The sequence below is a fragment of the Cucumis melo genome, chromosome 1, assembly GCF_025177605.1.
Source record: "Cucumis melo cultivar AY chromosome 1, USDA_Cmelo_AY_1.0, whole genome shotgun sequence".
Taxonomy (NCBI): Eukaryota; Viridiplantae; Streptophyta; class Magnoliopsida; order Cucurbitales; family Cucurbitaceae; genus Cucumis; species Cucumis melo.
This window is the reverse complement of record NC_066857.1, coordinates 13069462-13086206: the sequence shown is the minus strand read 5'-3', so window position 1 is coordinate 13086206 and position 16745 is coordinate 13069462. Positions and strand designations below refer to the sequence as shown.

At 39.8% G+C, this 16745-nt stretch overlaps 2 protein-coding genes across 5 annotated transcripts in view; both read right to left on the bottom strand.

Annotated features, from left to right (window-relative positions):
* Positions 1-3646: 3646 nt before the first annotated feature.
* LOC127148244 (uncharacterized) lies at positions 3647-10259 on the bottom strand. The gene is made up of 2 exons (XM_051081637.1): positions 9077-10259; positions 3647-3733 (listed from the first exon to the last, which is right to left on the bottom strand). Exons 1-2 carry the CDS (start codon positions 10143-10145, stop codon positions 3684-3686), a joined length of 1119 nt encoding a protein of 372 aa, XP_050937594.1. The 5' UTR covers positions 10146-10259; the 3' UTR covers positions 3647-3683.
* Positions 10260-16354: 6095 nt separating this feature from the next.
* LOC103490132 (uncharacterized) overlaps positions 16355-16745 on the bottom strand; it is a 63681-nt gene continuing 63290 nt past the window's right edge. For all 4 annotated transcript variants that reach the window (XM_008449503.3, XM_008449504.3, XM_008449505.2 and 1 more), the window contains one exon: positions 16355-16596. In XM_008449503.3, the coding sequence (XP_008447725.1) occupies positions 16462-16596 (135 nt within the window). In that variant the 3' untranslated portion in view covers positions 16355-16461. The remainder of the gene's footprint in view (positions 16597-16745) is intronic.

Here is a 16745-nt window from a genome sequence, read left to right as displayed (position 1 = left end):
ATAAAAAGTTGCATTGAAATGGCAACCAAAATGTATATCTCTCTATTCTATTTTAATATATGTCAAAGTCAAAAAGCTGCCTTTCTTAATTTAATCATCTTTCATTTTCTCACTCATATTCATTCATTCATTTATTCATTCTCTTCTATCTATCTTAAGTTGTTGCATCATTAGCTTAAAGAGTCAAAGATCATATGAATTTAAAATATATATATGTATATATTTCAATTAATGGGTTAAGGCATTGATTCTTTTTACATATACAATGTTTTAATCTTAAATCTTAGGGTATGTTTGAGGTAGGATTTTAGGAGGGAAAAGGATTAGGAGGTTTGACCTCAGGATTATGATAAACGGGGATTAGGGTTATTCTAATTCCTAAATAACTCTATCTTATCCTCTCTTCTACTTTCTTGCAACCCTACATCACCCTACCCAAATAAATCAATCCAAATTCTATTATTATTTTTTAAATTACTACAATCATAACCCTTCCTCCAAACACATATTATTATAACACTACACTATCATAATCTCTCTCTCAGATACATACTATCATAATACTACCTTTTATATTCTTTCCTCCAAACACATATTATCATAACCCTACCAATAATAACTTTTTCCCCAAACACATATTATCATAACACTAGAATTATCATAATTCTTTTTCTCCATAACTTTTTCCATCCCCAAACACACTCTAAAATATTATATTAAAGATAAAGAAAAAAAAGGAAAAGGAAAAGAAAGAAAGAAGGAGAAAAGTGATGTTTATCTGCAAAGAAACTTGTGTATAAATTAAAGATATGAATTAACCATGTGAATATTGTGATTATTATTTATAACTTTAACAGCTATATTTTTTCTTCTTACCTATAACCTTTTAAGTGAATATGAGATTCAACTTTCTTTAAACTTATTCAAATGCTTTACTACCGATTAATAGTATTACTGTCCATTAGATATGATTATATATATTTAAATTTCATTGATAGATCAATGGTAATGAACAATAATCAATTGTTATTGTAATTGAATTACATTTATATCTTAAATCCTAAACTATAATCTAAAGTCCAAATTAGGGGAACCCATCTTTGTTTCACCTTTGGCAGCTGCTTTGAAAGCACTGACAAAATAAAATATAAGGCTGTTTGTTTCATTGATGGATAAAGATGCAAAAATGAATAACAATAATAAATAATAAAGAAATTGGGATTCACAATTAAGGGTTTGCAAAAGGGTTGGGGGCTAAGTTACAAATGTCTAAAGTACATAAGCTTAGGCATTCGGTATCATTTGATGTTCTACAAACTATGGGATATGTTTCAGAGATTCTTATGCAAAATGTCTTTAACTTATAAATTGGAATATTTGGATTCTTGTGCTTTTCTTTATGTTTTTCTTTTTTTCTTTTTTTCTTCTTTTAATTTAATTTCAACCATAATATGAAATTTTGAATCTTAATTTGTTAACAAAATTCATGATAAATGAGAAAATTATTACGAAGGAACATAGACTAACCAAATGAAATAATTAAAGAGAGAACTTTATAAACAATTAATCACTCAACATGCTATAAAAAAAAAATTCTTTTATACCTTTAAACTTTAGAAATTGACTCCATTTAAGTTATATATGAACTAACAATTGTGCTAATTTTAACTTTAAACTTATATAAGTACAATAATTTACCCCCTCAATTACGTCCAACTTAAAAAAACTTCGACAATACTAATATATATATCAATTAAATCCCTAAATAGATTTTAAGACGCTTAATCCTAATTTCTTTTAAAAAACCGTCATTCGTTTTATTTTTAACTAGCGTAAGAACTCTATGTATATATTCAAAATCTATAAAAAATAAATAATGGATCTTTGAAATGATAACCAATACTTTATTCACCAATTGATGCTTAAATTTAATTTGTATAAATATTAAAGGTGAATACGAAAAAAAAAAAAGAAATGTTGAATGATTGTATATGTTAAGCTAAATTAAGGTTTGTATTGTTGGAAGTCTATTTATTATGTTATTCATTGTAGTCCAATTAAGAAGCCAATTATTCAATATTATTGCATAAATTAACATGCTATTCGAGCTCTAGGGTTTCTTTCTTCCGTCGCCCTGATTATGTCTCCATCGACGTAAAATTGTTGGCGGTAAATAATGCGTCTCTCTCATGGATTTTAATTTTTTTTTCTGTTGATGTTCCATTTTCCAATCAGCACTTCGTGGATTATGTCTTCCTACCTAGAAGTTTTCTGCTTTTTAGTTTTTTGGTGGGTACTCTCTCCAACTCAGAAGTCCTTTATGTGTTTAGTTCTTCATGGTTTCAGATCCTCATGAAGATCCATGTTTTAGCTCAGACGTTCGTGGGTAGACCTTTACGTATAGGTCTTTATTTCTTGAGTTCTCTGACCTAGAAGTTCTTTGTATTCTAATTCTTTGTGAGTCTATTTGAAATCCAGATCTGTCATAACTTGATTAGAAGGTTTTCTTTAGTTTTTGCTTCAGCCACCGTTTACCGACTCAAGTTACTTCAATCATCTTGAGTTTCAAGAAGGGTGTTAAAATAAATTAGGGTTTTATGACCAAATCAATATTAGTTTCCTTTTCAGTTATTTTTCTTGATTGTAATTTTAGGGTTCTATTTATTCTGTTATTTATTGTATTCCAGTTAAGAATTAAATCAAATATTCAATAATATTATATAATGTCTTGACAATATATCGATATATATGTAAAAAGGTGAACACCAATATGATGGAGTCTTTTGATGCATGAGAAATTGCATTAAATAGGACCTTCATGTAGTGGTGAAAGAGACATGAGGAATTAGATGGAATTGGAAATCACAAATCTCAAAAAATTGACTTTGGAGTAAAGAAAAAGTAAAGAAAGTAAAGAAAGTAAAGAAAGTAAAGAAGAAGAAGAAGAAGAAGAAGAAGAAGAAGAAGGGAACCACATTTTGGATATTTTGGAAGCACACTGACAAACACATAAGAAACCCTCTCATCACTTTTATCGATAAGGATGCAAAATACAAAAAAATATATTGCAATAAAGGCTAACCCTATTCATCCACTACAACTCAAAAACACTCTTAACCATATCATTCTTTTCTTTTTCCTTTTCAATTCTATTATCTTTCCTTTCCTTTTTGTGGGAGAATTAATTTTGCCTTTTTAGGAAACCTATGTCTTTAAAATCAATGAAAATTATGTTTTGAAACCCAATAAAAATTAAATTTTAAGAATTATATAAAAGCTAAACTCATAACTTAACGATAAAAGTATTACATTTTGAAATCTAAAGACTACGTAAAAATTATATTCAAAACTTAATAGTAAAATGTAACATTTTCAAAATTTAAAGATCATAAGAGAAACAAAAATATAATAATTTAAAACCTATGTTGTAACGACCCAACTCCTTATACTGAATCGAGGTCATTACTAAATATAGAACAAGTGGTTTAAGTCGAAAAAATTTATTAAAACGCATACGGTTTAAGAAATTTCATTTATAAAAACATAAACAAGGTAGTCATGCAAAAAGTGTAAAAGCGTCTATCTACATAAAAGATAGTAAGGAGTGAAAAGTACTCAAACTCAAATGCGAAAATCTAAATAAGAATAAGCGGAAGCGGTAGTCCCTATGGCCCTCCACGGTCTCACTTCGGGTCGCTCGCCAGCTTGCCCTTGCCCTTGCCTCGTCCTCTACCTGAAAACATAAAACGAAGAGAATGAGTATAAAAATACTCAGTAAGGGACCCACTACTAGTCCCACTAGGTGCCTGTTAACTTCCTGTTAGAGTCCTGATAACTGGTACCCAATCTCTGGCACGTTCCCGAACACGTGCAATCATGCGCTCCCGTAGGAACGTAACTCTGGTCTTCGGTGCCCCGGGGGACACCTAGGACAGTCGGGATGCGAGGACCCCGTCGAGTCACTCGAGTCATGTCTACATCCATGCTAGACTGGCGTCCCGTCGGACCACACAGTCCTCAATAGGTGGTGATCCCGAAGGACACCCATGCAGGTACGACTCTAACAGATTAAGCTAACAGGTACCCTAATTGCAGTATACATACACATGGCATCAGCATATAACATGTCACATAAATCACCTCTAAACTCTCTCCGTCCCGACATTCGTCGTAATCATAACAGCTCTTGCCACACATAATAGGCTATAGCATAACTATATCGTCATTTGCATCATACTAACATTTATTTCAGGCATCGTACTGTCTAATTCTCAATATGCAACATAGGGGCATACACAGTCTCATACTTCTAAACATGAAGCTAGTAGTAGAATCTCTTACCTGGAGATCTACTTGTCGAGTCCTAACCGCGAGGCAGTACGCTTTCCAAGCGACGAAGTCCTAACTGTTTAATAAGTCAAAATTCGTAAATAGGTCGCCAACGACCAACGGTTCAAGACTCAATTGAAATAACTTACCCTAGAAGGAGGTTGCAGTGCTCGAGCCCCTACTGAAGAAATCCCGCGCTGCAGCAATTTCTTGGTCCAAGACGTCCTTTGAGGAAAATAGTTTAATTTAGACCCAAATTAATTTAACTAACGTCCGAGCATGGAGTCTTACCGGAAAAACCACAATAATTAATTAGATTACCAAAATTTAGGTGGATGGAGCCAAATTAGTCCTGGCGGCTCGGCTGGAAGAAGACAGGACCGGCTCGGCTTGGGCAGACGCGGCTCGGCTCGGTACAGGAAGCTACGCGGGCGGCTCGGCTTGCAACAGGGAGGAGATGCGGCTCGGCTACGCGGAGGCGCGCGGCTCGGCTTCGCACGCGGACGCGGCTCACGCACGGATGCACGCGGGCGCGGGTCGGGTTCCGGAAGGTGGCGCGCGTCGGTTCGGGTCGCGGGGCGGGTCTTCGGTCGGACCTTTGCGCGCGAGGCTTCGGCTTCCGGATTTCGGGTGGCGCGGCGGCTGCTGGTGGTCCGGCTGCCGCGGCTTCGCTCGGCGACGGCTACAGACTGGCGTTTCGGCTGCGCTTGCGTCGGATCGAAGCGGCGCGACTCGGCTGGCTGACGGGTTGGCTGCGGACGCGCGAGGGTGGCTTCGACTCGGCTTCGGCGTGCGAGAGACGGCTGCGCTGCGTCGGATCTACGCGGCGCGGCGTGGCTGGCTGCAGATACGGCGCTCGGCTGCGCGGATGAGGAGCGGCTCCGGATTCGGCTTGCAGACGCGGCGCGGCTGGGATGGTGGTTCGGCTCTACTACGGCCGGCTCCGAGGGTTATTTTTGCAGCTGGCGGCGGTGGCGTGCGGCGGCGTGCGGCGGCGGCGGCTAGGGTTTTTTTTTTTTTTTTTTCTTCTTTGGGGAGATGATGAGTCTCTTCAATTCCCAATGCCTCTTTTTAAAAGAAATAAAATAATTAAAAGAAATCCCTAAACCCCCCTTTCTCTCTCCTCAAATAAAACACCCTTGACCCTTTCCAAGGAAATTAATTGTTTGCTAAGCCATTAATTGATTAATTCACCCCCAAATTTCAAAATTAAAAAAAACCAACCTTGGTTTAATAAAAAATACTTAATAACACTAACCACACTTAATAATAATGCTAGTGGTCAAAATAACAAAGGAAAAAATCGAAAAAAATGTTGGGCGTTACAATCTTCCCTCCTAAAAAAAAACTTTCGTCCTCGAAAGTTCTAATCTTCGAACAGCTCGGGGTACTGGGCTCTCATATCCTCTTCTTTCTCCCACGTGGCCTCTTCCACTCCATGGTTCTGCCAAAGGATTTTGACCAGTGGAATTTCTCGACTGCGAAGCTTCTTGACCTCCCTTGCCAAGACCTCGACAGGCTGCTCCTCGTAGCTCAGATTCTCGCTAATCTGCAGTGGCTCGAAGTCCACCACGTGTGTTGGGTCTGCGACGTATTTCCTCAGCATGGAGATATGGAATACGTCGTGCATTGCAGCAAAAGATGGGGGTAGCGCCAAACGATAAGCCACGGGGCCAATCCGCTCTAGTATCTCGAACGGCCCTACGAAGCGTGGACTTAGCTTCCCCTTCTTCGCGAACCTCAGAACACCCTTCATGGGTGCAACCTTCAGAAAGACCATATCTCCCACTTCAAACTCGAGGTCCTTACGTCGTACATCAGCATAACTCTTCTGTCTGCTCTGTGCTGTCAGCATACGAGCTCGGATCTTCTGTATGGCTGCGTTGGTAGTCTGCACTAACTCGGGGCCTAGCATCCTCTGCTCTCCAACCTCGCCCCAACAGACAGGGGATCTACAGCACTTGCCATACAGAGCCTCGAACGGTGCCATACCGATAGTAGCCTGGTAGCTGTTGTTATAGGCAAACTCCATCAGATGCAGATGGGAGTCCCAACTTCCTGAAAACTCCAGTACGCAGGCTCGCAGCATGTCTTCCAAAATCTGGTTCAATCTCTCTGTCTGACCATCAGTCTGAGGGTGGAATGCCGTGCTGAAGTCCAACCTTGTACCTAACGCAAGTTGAAGTCCTTTCCAGAACTTCGATGTGAAACGGGCGTCTCTGTCTGAGATGATGGATACGGGTACTCCATGTAGTCTCACAATCTCTGTCATATATAGCTGCCCCCACTTACTGGCAGTGTAAGTGGATTTCCCTGGCACGAAATGGGCCGACTTCGTGAGTCTGTCGACCACAACCCAGATCACCGTGTAGCCCTTTAGGGTCTTGGGCAGTCCCGTAATAAAATCCATCGACACACTCTCCCACTTCCACCCTGGCACACTCAAGGGTTGCAACAACCCTGCTGGATGCTGCCTAGGTGCCTTCACCTGCTGGCACACCAAGCATCTACTGACAAAGTCTGCCACATCCCTCTTCATGCCCCTCCACCAATAGACACTCCTTAAGTCCTGGTACATCTTCGTACTCCCAGGGTGCATGGTAAACGGGGAACTGTGAGCCTCAGTCAAAAGCTCCGTCTTAACTGCGCTGTCTTCCGGCACACACAGGCGTCCCTCAAACATAAGGCCACCGTCAGAGGATATGGAGAAGCCTTCACCTTGCTCTGTCTCTGCCACGCGACGCTTCTCTGCCAAGTAAGGGTCATTCAGCTGAGCAGCAATGATCTTTTGCCTCGAGGTTGGCTGAACTGTCAACTGAGCCAACTGTGCGGTCACCTCACCTACTGAGACTGCAATCTCGGCTCTCTCAAAATCCCTGAGTAAGGGGGTCTGCTTGGTGATTAGCGCTGCTGAATGTGCAACTTTCCTACTCAGCGCATCAGCCACTACATTTGCTTTACCTGGGTGGTATAGGATCTCGCAGTCGTAGTCTTTCACCAACTCAAGCCACCTCCTCTGCCTCATGTTCAACTCCTTCTGGGTGAAGAAGTACTTCAGGCTCTTATGGTCGGTGTAAATCTGAATCTTCTCACCGTACAGATAGTGCCTCCATATCTTCAATGCAAAGACTACAGCTGCCAACTCCAAGTCATGGGTAGGGTAGTTCTGCTCATGGATCTTCAACTGGCGGGAGGCATAAGCAACTACCTTACCCTGCTGCATCAGAACACAGCCCAGTCCCTTCTTGGAGGCGTCACTATAGATTACAAAGTTTCCCGAACCATCCGGCACTGTCAGGACCGATGCAGTCACTAGCTTCTGTTTGAGTTCCTGAAAGCTCCTCTCGCATGCTGGGCTCCAGACAAAAGGGGTTCCCTTCCTGGTCAACTGGGTCAACGGGCTGGCTATACGTGAGAAGTCTTCCACGAACCTCCTGTAGTAACCTGCCAAGCCCAGAAAACTTCGAATTTCACTAACCGTGGACGGTCGGGTCCAGTTGGTCACTGCTTCAATCTTTGCGGGATCTACTGAAACTCCCTCACTGGAAACCACGTGGCCAAGAAACGTCACCTTCCTTAACCAGAATTCACACTTGGAGAACTTGGCATACAACTTGTTGGCTCGGAGGGTCTCCAAAACCTGGTGTAGGTGCTCCTCGTGCTCCGCCTCAGTTTTTGAGTAAATGAGGATGTCGTCAATGAAGACTATGACGAACGAGTCTAGAAACTCCTTAAACACCCTGTTCATCAGATCCATGAATACTGCAGGGGCGTTAGTCAAGCCGAAAGACATCACAACGAATTCGTAATGTCCGTACCTCGATCGAAAAGCCGTCTTGGGAATGTCACCGTCCCTAATCCTTAACTGGTGATAGCCTGATCGCAGGTCGATCTTGGAAAAGACGGTGGCTCCCTGCAACTGATCGAACAGGTCATCAATCCTGGGCAAGGGGTAGCGGTTTTTGACTGTCACCTTGTTCAGCTCTCGGTAGTCAATACAAAGGCGCATCGACCCATCCTTCTTCTTCACGAAAAATACTGGGGCTCCCCAAGGCGACACACTGGGCCGGATGAAGCCTTTGTCCAGCAACTCCTGTAACTGGACCTTCAACTCCTTTAGCTCGGCTGGAGCCATTCTGTAAGGGGCCCTCGAGATAGGAGCAGTGCCCGGCTCTAACTCGATGGCGAAGTCTACCTCTCTGGGAGGCGGAAGTCCTGGGAGTTCGTCTGGGAAAACGTCGGGGTACTCCCTCACCACTGGTTCAGAAGATAGGGAAACTTCTGGCTCTCTAATATCCACTACGCTTGCCAAGATACCCCAAGTACCCTGGCTGAGTAGTTTACTAGCCTTCATGGCTGAGATAACCTTGGGTATACACACCATGCCTGCCCCCCCTGAATTTGAAGCTAGCCTCGGAGGGAGGGTTAAAGACAACTTCCTTGCCAAAGCAGTCTATATTTGCATGGTTGGCTGACAGTCAATCCATGCCTAGTATCACATCAAAATCCTGCATGTCTAACACTAGCAAGGTCACGTCTAACATACGATTCGCTATCTCTACCCGACATGCCTTTATTTGTTCTTTGGACAACAGGACCTCCCCAGATGGAGTAGAAACCGACAAAACACTACCCAAAGGCTCTACCTCCAAACCCACATGCTGAACGAAAACGGAGGATATAAACGAGTGGGATGACCCAGAGTCAAATAGCACAAAAGCATAATGCCCCAAAATTGGGAGCGTACCTGTCACCACAGTGCCAGCTCGCTCGGCCTCCTGCCGGGTAGTGGCGAAAACTCTCCCCTGCTGGGCCGCAGAAGGCTGGGGCGGTGTCGTCTCAAAGGGTTTCCGAGGACACATATCAGCGGTGTGCCCCGGCTGTCTGCACCTGAAGCAAACTCCACTTCCAGCCAAGCAACGACCTCCGTGGACTCTCCCGCAGGTAGTACAAGCGGGTAGCTCTCTCAGAGTCCTCCCGGCTGCTGCAAGCTCCCGTCGGTGTCTCTGGAAGACACCTCCTGACCTCGGTGTTCGCTGCGGTGCTACGTCAGGCTGCGTCTCAACCTTTCTCTTCTGTCCCAAGGCTGACCCTCTGCCGGCAGCCTTAGACGCATCGGCTCTCTCAGGCAGGCTCAAATCCAGTGCTATACGTAGTGCATCAGCATGCGTGGCTGGGCGGAGGGCTCTGACAATGCCCTGAAGGTCTAGCCTGAGTCCTCTAACGAATTTCTCCGTCCTGGCAGCCTCATCCCTTACCATATTGGGAGCAAAGCGGGACAGCATATCGAACTCGGCGTCGTACTGCTCCACCGTCATGTCGCCTTGCTCCAAGTTTAGGAACTCTTGCAGCTTGGCGTGCTTCACATTGGCGGAGAAGAACTTAGCATAAAAGTTCTCCTTGAACTGCTCCCAAGTTATTTTGCTTACATCGCCCCCCAGCATTCTCTCCGCGGTCTCCCACCAGGCGGTGCCCCTGTCCTCCAAGAAGAAGACTGCACACTGCACCTTCTGGTCTTCTGGGCACTTCATGTACCGGAAAATAGTCTCTATGGACGTCAACCACATTTGGGCCTTTGTGGGGTTGTCCATGGATCCGTCAAAGGTCTTGGGATTATACTTCCTGAAATCCCGTAAGTGTTTCGCCTCGGCCGACAGTTGAACTGGTACTGGTTGAGCTTCCTCAGGGGCTGGAGGAGCGACGGCCTGAGCCTGAACAGGGGCGGCCTGGGCCTGAGCAGGGGCGGCCTGGTTCTGCTGGGCGGCAAGGAAAGGCGCCAAAGCAGCTTGCAGCATGTCCTGATAACGCTGCTCCATCGCGGCGAGATCCGCCTGGGTGACCGGTGCGTTTGGGTCGACTGCCGGTGCAACAGGTGGCGCCTCCGGCTGGCCACGACCGTCTCCTCTGCCTCCCCTACCACCTCCTCGGCGTGTACCCCTACGTGGCGGCATTCTCCCTAAAATTCACCAACAAACTTTTCACCACAAGAACTTAACACCCTATATCTAGGTCTTAGACTATTCAGGCAAAATTGTAATCTTAACATTAGCAAGGCTTTAGACATACCTGGCGAGTGCCGAAGGACCGTATAGCCATAGGGTGAAGTAAAACCAAAACAAAAATGACTTACATCGTAGGTCAGTCTACAGAACCTAAAACCTGGCTCTGATACCAACTGTAACGACCCAACTCCTTATACTGAATCGAGGTCATTACTAAATATAGAACAAGTGGTTTAAGTCGAAAAAAATTATTAAAACGCATACGGTTTAAGAAATTTCATTTATAAAAACATAAACAAGGTAGTCATGCAAAAAGTGTAAAAACGTTCTGAAGTCCTACTCGGGCCCTATCTACATAAAAGATAGTAAGGAGTGAAAAGTACTCAAACTCAAATGCGAAAATCTAAATAAGAATAAGCGGAAGGGGTAGTCCCTATGGCCCTCCACGGTCTCACTTCGGGTCGCTCGCCAGCTTGCCCTTGCCCTTGCCTCGTCCTCTACCTGAAAACATAAAACGAAGAGAATGAGTATAAAAATACTCAGTAAGGGACCCACTACTAGTCCCACTAGGTGCCTGTTAACTTCCTGTTAGAGTCCTGATAACTGGTACCCAATCTCTGGCACGTTCCCGAACACGTGCAATCATGCGCTCCCGTAGGAACGTAACTCTGGTCTTCGGTGCCCCGGGGGACACCTAGGACAGTCGGGATGCGAGGACCCCGTCGAGTCACTCGAGTCATGTCTACATCCATGCTAGACTGGCGTCCCGTCGGACCACACAGTCCTCAATAGGTGGTGATCCCGAAGGACACCCATGCAGGTACGACTCTAACAGATTAAGCTAACAGGTACCCTAATTGCAGTATACATACACATGGCATCAGCATATAACATGTCACATAAATCACCTCTAAACTCTCTCCGTCCCGACATTCGTCGTAATCATAATAGCTCTTGCCACACATAATAGGCTATAGCATAACTATATCGTCATTTGCATCATACTAACATTTATTTCAGGCATCGTACTGTCTAATTCTCAATATGCAACATAGGGGCATACACAGTCTCATACTTCTAAACATGAAGCTAGTAGTAGAATCTCTTACCTGGAGATCTACTTGTCGAGTCCTAACCGCGAGGCAGTACGCTTTCCAAGCGACGAAGTCCTAACTGTTTAATAAGTCAAAATTCGTAAATAGGTCGCCAACGACCAACGGTTCAAGACTCAATTGAAATAACTTACCCTAGAAGGAGGTTGCAGTGCTCGAGCCCCTACTGAAGAAATCCCGCGCTGCAGCAATTTCTTGGTCCAAGACGTCCTTTGAGGAAAATAGTTTAATTTAGACCCAAATTAATTTAACTAACGTCCGAGCATGGAGTCTTACCGGAAAAACCACAATAATTAATTAGATTACCAAAATTTAGGTGGATGGAGCCAAATTAGTCCTGGCGGCTCGGCTGGAAGAAGACAGGACCGGCTCGGCTTGGGCAGACGCGGCTCGGCTCGGTACAGGAAGCTACGCGGGCGGCTCGGCTTGCAACAGGGAGGAGATGCGGCTCGGCTTCGCACGCGGACGCGGCTCACGCACGGATGCACGCGGGCGCGGGTCGGGTTCCGGAAGGTGGCGCGCGTCGGTTCGGGTCGCGGGGCGGGTCTTCGGTCGGACCTTTGCGCGCGAGGCTTCGGCTTCCGGATTTCGGGTGGCGTGGCGGCTGCTGGTGGTCCGGCTGCCGCGGCTTCGCTCGGCGACGGCTACAGACTGGCGTTTCGGCTGCGCTTGCGTCGGATCGAAGCGGCGCGACTCGGCTGGCTGACGGGTTGGCTGCGGACGCGCGAGGGTGGCTTCGACTCGGCTTCGGCGTGCGAGAGACGGCTGCGCTGCGTCGGATCTACGCGGCGCGGCGTGGCTGGCTGCAGATACGGCGCTCGGCTGCGCGGATGAGGAGCGGCTCCGGATTTGGCTTGCAGACGCGGCGCGGCTGGGATGGTGGTTCGGCTCTACTACGGCCGGCTCCGAGGGTTATTTTTGCAGCTGGCGGCGGTGGCGTGCGGCGGCGTGCGGCGGCGGCGGCTAGGGTTTTTTTTTTTTTTTTTTTTTCTTCTTTGGGGAGATGATGAGTCTCTTCAATTCCCAATGCCTCTTTTTAAAAGAAATAAAATAATTAAAAGAAATCCCTAAACCCCCCTTTCTCTCTCCTCAAATAAAACACCCTTGACCCTTTCCAAGGAAATTAATTGTTTGCTAAGCCATTAATTGATTAATTCACCCCCAAATTTCAAAATTAAAAAAAACCAACCTTGGTTTAATAAAAAATACTTAATAACACTAACCACACTTAATAATAATGCTAGTGGTCAAAATAACAAAGGAAAAAATCGAAAAAAATGTTGGGCGTTACATATGTAGACCCTATCAAAATTGAACTTATAATTTATGAATAAAAAGTTAATAGTTGTATAGATGACTCTTGAAAAAAAAGTTTAAATGAAAAATAGTTCAAGTTAAAAAAAAAAAAGAGTGTAATCATCTTATGAAATTACATTCGTATCCCAGAAACATAAACAAGAATTTGTTAACCCAAACCTTTACATGCAATTTGAGGATAAGATGAGACTTTCACACCACTAATATAAGAAAAAGTTCATTTTTCGAACAAATTTAAATCTTATTATTGAAGTGCGTACGAAAGAAATCATCCATGCAAAATTCCAAATCAACCTAAAATTATCTACGAAATCAAAATGAGAGGTGAAGACCTGAATTGTATTTTGTTCTATTTCATATTATTGTTTTCCTCCAACATTTATTCTCTTTTTATATATCGATAATGATGCAAAATAAAATATTGCAATAAAAGTGATAGCTCCATAATCCATCCATTATTACAACTCAAAAACACTCAAAATCTCTCATTTTTTAATTTTTTACCTTTTCAATTCTATTATTTTCTTTCATGTGGGATAGTTTTAGCTTTAGAAATGAGGTTAGTCCATTGGTTTCTTTTAAGTGTTGGAGTTGATATTTTCTTCCCTAAAACATCAATTTACGATTTATCTCTAATTAAAAATAAAACTTTAGAAGTTGTTTGAAAAAAAAGGTTGGATTATAAAAGATTAGTGGTATGATAAAACTAGTGCTAAAATAAATCTAGTGTTATGATAGTATGTGTTTGGAAGGGAGTTATCTATGTAATGTTATGAAATTTATTTTTTTATACAGTTTTTAAAAGTTCGTATTCTAAATCCAATACACACGTTTCGTATATTTAATTTACCAAATTGTTCTATTTTCATAAAAAAAATTTCAGTAATTTCTTTAAATGTGACGTCCATTTCCAACATTTTTTACGTGATCGTTACGTGTGAATAAATTATTAATTTTTTTAAAAAATTTGTATTCTAAATCCAATACACAAATTTCGTATATTTAATTTTCCAAAATGTTCTATTTTCGTAAAACAATTTTCAGTAATTTCTTTAAATACGACGTCCATTTTCAACATCGTTTGCATAATTGTTACGTGCGAATAATTTTTTTTTAATTCATATTCTAACTCCAATACACAAATTTTATATATTTAATTTACGAAATCGTTCTAGTTTTTCGTAAAACAATTTGCCAAATCTTTTTTAAGTAATTATTACGTGAGAATATTTTTTTTTTAAATTCGTATTCTAAATCCAGTACACGAATTTCGTATATTTAATTCAATAAATCATCCTAATTTTTGTAAAACAATTTTTTTTAATTTCTTTAAATACGACCTGAAATTTTCAATTTTTTTAAGTAATCGTTACGATTGAATAAATTATTGTTTTTTCTTTTAAAATAAAATATAATGAATTAATGACAAATATAAAAATAAGGAAGAAGAAAGAGAAAATACTACATTTTGAAAAAGTATGAACATAATTTGGTAAAAAATTTAAATTCAAAATTTAATTGAAATAAATCTAAAATCAAATCTCGCCATTCAATTGATTTTTTTAAAGAAAAGTCTTATACATTCAAAGTTTAAATAATTTTTATAATATTTGTTATACAGTTTTTAGGTTATTCAAGGATTCCAAAATTATTTAATTTAGATATAGATAGATTAATTTTAAAATAAAATATTTGAAAAGATGAAATACAAATAAAAGAATAAAAAAGTAAAAGACATGTAATAATAAAATTTATAAAAATTAAAAAATTAAATATGAGGAATGCGTAAACTAATCATAATTAATATTTAATTAAAATTAATTTCGTACATAAAATAAATTTAAAAACAATATTCATTTTTTGATCGTTAAACTAATTAAAAACAAATAATATCTAATAAATAAACGAATAAAATTTAAAAAATAAATGAAATAATAAAGGTAAACTTTCGTAAATGTAACAAAACACCAAACTATTTACGATTCGTGTAATAAAATTAATAAAGTTAGACATTTTTTAAATATTTTAGGTTTGCTCTTCCATCTTTATTCTCTTCCTCGCGATTCATCTTCCTTTTGGTATTTCGTTTTCCTTATACGATTTCGTTTTTCTTCTTCCCTCTTTTTTTTTCTCTGCAATTTTCTTTCATTATCTTTCTTATTTTTCAAAATTTATTTACGTTGTTTAATCTTTTAATGTTTTTTTTTCTTCTCTTTTTTTTTTTCGTTTTGATTTCTTTTCATCGTCTTTCTATTTTTCCTCCTCTTTTTTTTCGCTGCAATTTCTTTCCATCATTTTTCTTTTTCTTTTTTTTTTATAAACGATTATGTATAAAAAATAGTAAAATCTAAAAGATCGTGTATAAAGAATCTCGAAAAGAAATCATTTAAATTGGAGTAGTCAAAATGTAAACTATTTTGTAAAAAAGTAAACAATCGTGTAAAAAGAATTTTGAAAAGAAATCATTTAGATTGGAGTAGCCAAATGTAAATGATCATATAAAAAAAATGTAAAAAAAATAAAAGATTGTGTATAAAGAATCTTGAAAAAAAGAATCATAGTTAGATCAAATGTAAACGGTCATTTAAAAAAAGTAAACGATCATGTAAAAAAGATAAAAGATCGTGTATAAAGAATCTTGAAAAAAAATCATTTAAATCGTAGTAGCCAAATGTAAACGATTGTATAAAAAAGTAAACGATCGTATAAAAAAATCTAAACGATCGTATACTAAAAGAATTAAAAAAGTCGTGTACCAAATTTAAAAAAAAAATCATTTAGATTTGGGTTCTCAAATATAAACGATCGTGAAACCAAATTTAAACATAATCAAATTAAACGATCGTGTAACAAAATTAAACGATCATGTAACAAAATTAAACGATAGAATTGAAAAGATAAATTCTAACCATATTTAAACGATCACATATCAAACAATAACCAAATATAAACGATCGCAAATATATTACATACGCGTTGTTAACGGTGTGGTTGACGAGAAATTTTTGGTATTGTACACGATGGGTTTCTAGACTTTTTTCATTTTCAAAATTGTTCTATAGAATGTAAATATTTTGTCGCTTTTTTATATTTTTGAAAAGACCCCAATAATAAAACTAGGAAGGAGTTGAAGAGGTAGACTTACGGAGAGTTCAAGAGAGTATAAAGAGAGAGGGAAAATGGGTTATGATAACCCTAAAACAAGGATTATGATAATCCTTTCCCTAAATAAGGGTTGAGTTACCATAACTTAATCCAACATTGATAATCCTTAGGCCAAACAATCTCTTAGATTTTCAAAAGTGATTATCTTATTTGGCAGATTAGTTAATTATATATAAAAGCCACCTCATCATTATGTTACTCATCATTATGTTAAAAAGTTAATTGAAATTCTAATTTTTTTTTAGCTTTAGGACTAAAATAAATATTTTTAACATATTAAAAATCAAAATAAAACAATATAAATCATATAAACAATCAAACATGAAACTTATATACCCTCTTTTAAACCAAGCCAAAATATTATTTAAAGTTATCACAGCCCTAATTTCACTTTCACAAGAAATTCAAAATATAATCCACAAACCTCAATTAACCAAAATCCAATATTTCATTTATAATCTCAGAAATTTATACAACAGTTTGCAGGTCACTTTGCCAAATTGCTACATTTAATAATATTTGACTACAAATTCCCATCAGCCTTTCACCAACAATTGTGACTTTTTTTCTAGGAGCTGGAAGGTTGACTGCAAATATTTGTTGCTTTCATTCATGCACAATTTGGCAGTCTCCGTCAACTTGGAGCAAATTGCATATGTTTCATCTTTTATCTGTCAATGAAAAGGTCAAAATATGAAGATAAAATATGTTAAATTATTGCTTAAAATACCATTTTGGTTCTCTGTGCTTTAAGTTTTGTATCATTTGGTATTTGGTATGTTGTAAGTGATGCTCAATTTTAGTCTTTATACTTTCAATA

Coding starts and splice junctions, on each gene's coding strand:
- LOC127148244 (XM_051081637.1), bottom strand. CDS start 10,145: ATGGAGCAGCGTTATCAGGACATGCTGCAAGCTGCTTTGGCGCCTTTC. Junction 3,734..9,076: donor AGCTGGCACTGTGGTGACAG/GTACGCTCCCAA, acceptor TTATGTTTTCAG/GTAGAGGACGAGGCAAGGGC.